The sequence below is a fragment of the Talpa occidentalis genome, unplaced genomic scaffold (assembly GCF_014898055.3).
Source record: "Talpa occidentalis isolate TD23 unplaced genomic scaffold, MPIMG_talOcc4v2.1 talOcc4.14, whole genome shotgun sequence".
Classification (NCBI taxonomy): Eukaryota; Metazoa; Chordata; class Mammalia; order Eulipotyphla; family Talpidae; genus Talpa; species Talpa occidentalis.
In genome coordinates this window covers 45,797,491-45,804,465 of record NW_023601433.1, presented here as the reverse complement: position 1 = coordinate 45,804,465, position 6,975 = coordinate 45,797,491, and the positions used below count along the sequence as shown (strand labels likewise).

Sequence of the window (6,975 nt, the reverse complement as noted above, 5' to 3'; positions counted from 1 at the left end):
TGCAGCTGCTGCAGCACAAGTTCAATCCCAGGCCAGGGAGCTACTCACATGGTACAGCAGACCTCTCTCAGCTCACCCGCTGCTCCCCTCGGCAGTGTCTTTCAGTCAGTCTGCCTGTTCTGTTTCCCGCTCTGTCTCTGGTGGATCCTCTCACCACCACCCCCGCACCTCTGACCTGCACCCCAACTCTTGTATGTATAAATAAATCTTTAAAAAAATTTAAAAAATTTTTAAAATGTTAAAAAAAAAATAATTCTCAGATCCCAGGGTCCCCTTTCTCTCTGGGCTCCCCCTTCCTTCATTTGGGTCTGTGGCCATCCCACTTCCACTTTTAAAAACCTCTCTGTCGATGCACCTACCCCTATACTGACAATGTCTGGCATGTCACCCAGTGTGTCCTGGCTCATCTAATGCACACCGATGTACAGGTCTTCCACTCACACCCACGCCCTCATCTTGGGCCCTCTCAGTGGAGGTGGGCATTGGGTTTTGTGGTCTCTGCCATCTTTGGCACCAGGGCTGCTCTGGCCCCCCTGGGTGTCTTTGAATATCATGAAGTCACTCTCACAAACCTCACCAAGGAAGTTGCTGGCATCTTATTTCACACCAGGCACTCTCTTGAAAAACCTCGAGGGCTCCCTTCAAACCTTGGCTAATGTTGTTATGGATCATTGCCTAGCCTAAGATTATCTCCTTGCAGAGCAAGGTGGGTCTGTGTTGTCATTGATGAAACCTGCTGTACCTTCATCAATCCTAGCTCACAGGTGGAGGAGGATATCGTGCCTCAGGTAGACCAGTTTGGTCAAATCATCATGAGGGTAAGAGTGCAGAGAAACAGAACAGATATGTTGAAATTTTGCATGGCACAGTGTTAAGTGTTCTTTGAGTCTGAGCCTCTCTAATCTTTGATTCCCTGAGACCACAGTGGGGCAGGCATGGTGCAGGGTCAGAAATGCACCTTGGAACCCTAGCATCTAGGCCTCAACAGCTGGCTGATGCTGGAGAGTCATACACCCACCAGACTCTCAAGCCCCTCAACCTGTAAAATGACAATAGAAGATGCAGGACTTTTGTGAGCACAGCCTTCGTCTCAGGAGAAACTGACCTGTGTGTGTGAGAATTGATTATGAAATGAGGTGTGATTAACAATTTATATCATTTCTCCCTTTGTCCTTGGTGGTTTCCATGGGAGATGACATGAGCCACATCTCTGTGGTTATTGTGAAGCACATGTCAATACTCATGAAGCATCTGATCAAAGGGCAAGAACCACTTTATAAAATGGTTGAGTTCTACTGAGACCTACAGATAATGTTGTGTTGATTAAATCCCCCAGGAGCACAGACGCTGTGAGACACTGTTGTTCTCCTCTTATGCAAGATTACAAGGCAAAATCAAAATGACAGAAAATAGTGAACAGTTTGTTCTGACTCTTTAACAAAAATCAAAGGAAAGAGGAAAATGATTTGAAAATGGCCACAGTTTAATGAACCCATTTTGCTCACCGTCATTTATTTACCCTGTCTGAAAATAAAAAAAAATAATACTCAGTACGTTCTCACACCTGAAAGTGCAAGTAGTTCACAAAATAAAAGCATACATAATCCAGTGTCAAAAACTGGTGACTTATAGAAATCACCCCTGTTTATTTTTTCCAACAAATACAAATCACTCCTGTTTATTTTTTCAAAAAAAAAAAGAGAAAAAACATGGTTCAATAATTCAGTGTTTGGGTCATTGGCAAATACTGTCAGCATCATTCAAGATCAGTGTTCCAGGCTGTGGGCTCTGTGGCATGTGTTCATGGCCCGCAAACCTTCCACAGTTCAAATACAACAAGGTATCCGCACATGGAGGTTATGTGAAAAACAAGATGCGCTATCACAATGCACATAAAAAGAAAGTCTTTGAAAAATATCCATATCTTTCAAGGAATGAAGACACTCCTGTTTTACTGTTGGTTTTCTTCCTTTTAATTACTACTTTTTGGTTTTTGAAGTAAACTTTTTTGCTGTAAGGAAGGAACTGTAGGCCTTTGTGAAGTGGAAACCAACAGACCATTGGCTAATACATACAGTTTTCCTCCCAGACAAATAGCTTTTTCCCCCGAAAAAAAAAAAACCAAAAAACAAACCTTCTTTCATGATTTTTGTCATGGTTCAGAAAAGTAAAGAAAATGATTCAAGTATTCAATTCCTATCAAAAATTGGTATCAAAAGTAATAAAGGACCTAATTTCTTTTACAATTCCATGTTTAAAAAATAACTTAAGCAAGAGGTCCGGCCCTTTACTTGTATAAATACCACAGTATAACTAGAGTTTCTTAAGACAACGTGGAGAGGAGTCAGTGTTTAGCACCTCGATCATCGATCTTAACGTTGGGAACGTCTCTGACACTGATGGAAGGGTCTTATAAGAAGGTGAAATACTGAAAAGGAAAAACAGACAGAAAATTAACACAATTTTACAAAAAAACACAAACTTACATTACATTTATTCCTATTATTATAACCACTTTCTACCCACCCCACATATGTGACATCAGCCTGTATTAGGAAAGCTGCGAGGAGCTGTGAACATAACAGATCCTTCTGCAGCTGGGGACGGGTAGCTCAGCAGATTCAGATGATGAGTTGCTCTAAAGTTCAACCAGAGCGGGGGAAGGAAAAATGCTGCTTACTCAGTAACTGTAACACACACATTTCCTGCTGGGTGCATGCTGAACGTGGACTCACAGAGGATACAAATTTCAGGTCTAGCCTCACTTCTCACTAGTTTTAGTCATTTCTCTAAGCCCCACTTTCCTTACCCATAACAATAGGGGCCACATTCTTAGCCCAAGACTACCACAACTGTAAGTATGCCACAGTACACTGTGAAACTGTAACTCTACGTGTAGGGCAGTGTTGTTATTCTTTGCAAAAGAATTGTTGAAGGATGAACACTGTAAAATTATGTAAGGTCAGAAGCAAGATCTTTGGCCTTATGGTCATTATTACCAAAATGTGTGCAAACCAGTCAACCTGAAACAAGAATATATTGAGACAAGGTATAACTGTTAGAAAATTTCACACAAAGTTATCAGAATATTTATAAATTGAACAAGAGTGTGTACTACAGACATAAATTTCTCAGGTTTAAACAGAGCATAAATTACCCAGCAATCTTTAGAGTGGCTGGCTGTCAAATAGATGTGAAAGGCAAAATTGGAGGTGGTTATGATACAAAAAGCATGGAGGAGGAGCAAGAAGAAATAAGAAGAAACAGGGCAATCTGCTTATTCTTTGCTAGCTCTTATGTATCAGTGAATTTAATTTCATTCCATATTTATACACTCCCCTGTAGTGTGTCTGGAAACAAGAACAAGGCCAAAGCAGTGTGCTGGGGCCCTCACAAGGTGACTCAGGATCATACCTGGCTAATATTTTACTGAGTCACATGGTAATGCTCACCTCCATTCCAATAAAGTACCACCTTCTCACAGTACAGCGTGCAGTAAAAGCACAGCTGAACACTTGGAATAAGTCTAAAATGAATTCAGCTCAGAGTTGTAAAATTCTCTCCTGCATACTGAATAAAAGTATGGCATAAAGAGGAAATTAGCCCAAAGAAACAAAAATCTGCTTATATAAATAAGACATTTGTAACTTCTCTTTCACAAACTAGTTTCCTGATAATTTTTATTCATTATTCATTTTTATCTACACACTCACTCTTAAGACCCAAACATTTTAACTTTGAAAAAGCAGATTAAATGCACTGTATAAAAACAACTCATAAAAATGTGCACAATTCAAGTTTACGGAGCTTCACAAAGCATGTAGCTCCTCCCTCTTTAATAGTAGTATCCTTTTGTTGAACCCATCAAATAGTTACCTTTTCAAGTTCATCCAGCTTTTAGCTATTTTGCTAAAGGCCTCTGAACCAGGGGCTGTCATAGCTTCAAAGTCGACTAACTGAAAGGGAAAGAAAGTTAGGAATGTGATTAAATATGGAGGAGAAGGGCTCACTTTGAGATCTGTTTAATACAAACACTTAATCCACAGATTGGGATTTCAACACACAACCATTTACCTCTCCAGCTGCAACATACCTTCCCTTTGGGAATTTTTCCTGCCACTTCTTTTCCACTTGCCATCAGTGCTCCCACGATCACTGAGTAAGCTATTACACTATTTAAATAAAGAATAATTACCAATCAGTCCAAGTCTACACACAGTTGTCATGTTAAAACTCACCATGGACTTTCCAGCATAAAAGATGATTCTTTTTTAGGAATATCTTGAACATTAAACATAATATTTTCACTTGCTTCAAAATATATATACTAATTGCAAAATTATTTACTGATTTGAGTAAATGTGAGCAAAAATATTCTTTTTCTGTGGTAAAAAGTGTTTCTTCAGGGATTTTCTTCCCTCTTGGTATTTCTATTCATGTGAAATATGACTTAGATATGTGCCTACTTGTATTTCTACAAATTCATGAGGCTTGGTTTTTAAATGCATGTACAAAATATATTGTAAATAGAAACATATTAATTTTATAAGGCCCCCAAACAGAAAAGCAGAACACATTCTCAGAAAGTCCTAGCAGATTGGTCTGAACATACAGATAACTCACTTGTGCTTCTGATAGTTACTGCACACTGACAGCATGCCCCACACAAGCACCCCATGGCGAAGACAGCTAAGAAAGGCTTGTGTCTGGCTGAGGAGAGAGACAGCGTGAGCACTGGCAGAGAGAGTTTCCAAGTGCAATGAGTAACACTAAAGAAACTGAGTCAATCCTGGGGGTCACCTACCGGGGAAGACCCCACAGAGGCCACAGACATGTGTGCAGCAGCATCAAGACCTGGGCTGAAGGAAAGGAAGCGGTGAAGGCAAGGAGGGAAAAAAAGTGCAGATATAAAAGATAAAAGGCAGGGAGGTGTGATGGAGAAGGTCAACTGGAGGACCCCTGAAAGGTTTCATGAGGTAGAGAAAGGGTAGATAAAAGAGAGAAGTGATGAAGCCAGAGTAAACCACAGAAGGACAGAGACTGGCACTGGGCAAGATGACATCAAGTTTGCACTTGGTATAAAGAATTATAGGGCACAGATAGGGGAAGAAGCAAAGTCTGGAAGTAGGGAGACTAGTTAAAAAGGCTGTGGTAAGAGATGACAAGGGGCTAAAATCTGGCAGTCGCTGTGAGCACAAGTAGAGAATAGAGGTTTAGGAGGCAGAATCAATAGTACTTTGGGAATTAATAAATATAGAGACTGGTCTCCCTGGTGGCGCAGGGGTTAAATCTGGCACTATTAAGTTATCACCAGTCACTACAGCCTGAGTTAGATCCCTGGCCAGAAAGCTAACCCACATGGCCAGATAGTTAACCCTTTCCCATCCTGCCTGCTGCTCCCCTCAGCAACATGTTTCAGTAGATCTGCCTGTTCTGCTCCCCACTCTGTCTCTGGAGAGCCCTCTCACCCCCAGACCTCTGGCCTAGACCCCAGTTCTTATATACATAAATAAAAATAAATAAATCTTAAAAAATAAATACAGAGACCAAGTGGAAGATGACTGGAGGCTGTACTTCTTTCTTATGTCACACATGAGCCAAAGATCAGCTATGAAGATGAATGGTAACTTGTAGTGTATTTGCACAGTGAGTGAAGTGGTTGATAAAAGGGGGTGCACGTATGTCTTATGCACAACATATATTCAGTGGGCACAACTGATATTACAATATTTATATTCCTATATTGTCTCAATGTCTTTCTAACATTATAACAAAAATGACTACCTCATTTAGGAAGTTCACTTTCTAAGTATTAAAGATTAAGATTCAAGTATATTATTTTGGCCAAAACACCTTAAATTTAAACATAGGCTAGCAAGAAAATATCTGATGGTTTCACTTACAGAGGAATATAGGGGAACCAAATAAGGGATTAGGAAAAAAAAAAAGACAAAACTAGCAGGCAACCATAAATCGGAGACAGGGGTGGGAAGAACACAAGATGGTGATGGTTTAGGGGTGACTTGTTGGTGGGAATTTTACAGGGACTACACCTGACAGGAGGATCAAACATTGTACAAAAATGAACAATGATGTAAAATATAAATAAATATTTAAAAAAATAATAAACATAGGCTAGCAACAGCATATGCCATGTACATAATTTACTAAGCAAAGTACTAGGTAAAAGAGGATAAAGAGAAAACCTACAGATAAATCTCTTGCTTTAAAAAACTGATGGGCATATTTCACAGGAATTTATTTTAAAAAATAAAAATGGTATCAGATTCAAAAGTATAAAACTGGTGATTCAAAAGTATAAAACATCAGAGCTACACGTCAATGAATGCCCAAAAATTGGGGGACAGAGTAGAAGAGGGTAGGGTAACAGTTTGGACACACATCTCTGAATTAAAATACAATGAGCACAATGTACATACTGTATGTCAGCACATTTTTGTTGAATGAATGAACCCCTGCCACGTAAAATTTAAGCATATTCTATGAGTACTATCATAATTCTTTGAAAGATGTGGCAGATCAAGGAGAAAATCTTGGAGGGGATTTTGAAAATAAGGGTGTTTCTTGCCATTGCGTATATTAATTTTGAATCTACATCCATAAGACTAAGCAAAAAAAAAAATGTGTCTTTCAATCTAAAAACTTTAAAATTATAGGATATTACTCACCTGGATCCTCTAGAGAGTGGCATTAAATTATAAAAGTAGTAAACTAAGGATAAGATTAAGTTACAAACGGCATCAGCCTCCTAAAAAGAAAAGACACAAGTTCATGAACTTAAATACCAGATTATATATAAACTAGTTTTTTGTTAGGTAACAAGACACATAAGAAACCTATCAGGAAAAGGATAATTTCAATTCCTTGCCTACAAAACATTACTTTCTACATTGTTAAATATTTTATGTGCTTTTGTAGCATTTATACAATTCACTTTACAGCAACATTTCCCCA

At 39.0% G+C, this 6,975-nt stretch overlaps 1 protein-coding gene across 4 annotated transcripts in view; it reads right to left on the bottom strand.

The window, feature by feature from the left end:
• Positions 1–1,481: 1,481 nt before the first annotated feature.
• TTC13 (tetratricopeptide repeat domain 13) overlaps positions 1,482–6,975 on the bottom strand; it is a 63,649-nt gene continuing 58,155 nt past the window's right edge. For all 4 annotated transcript variants that reach the window (XM_037510434.2, XM_037510430.2, XM_037510431.2 and 1 more), the window contains 4 exons: positions 6,690–6,769; positions 4,094–4,172; positions 3,877–3,956; positions 1,482–2,428 (listed from right to left, as the gene is read on the bottom strand). In XM_037510434.2, the coding sequence (XP_037366331.1) occupies positions 2,314–2,428; positions 3,877–3,956; positions 4,094–4,172; positions 6,690–6,769 (354 nt within the window). In that variant the 3' untranslated portion in view covers positions 1,482–2,313. The remainder of the gene's footprint in view (positions 2,429–3,876; positions 3,957–4,093; positions 4,173–6,689; positions 6,770–6,975) is intronic.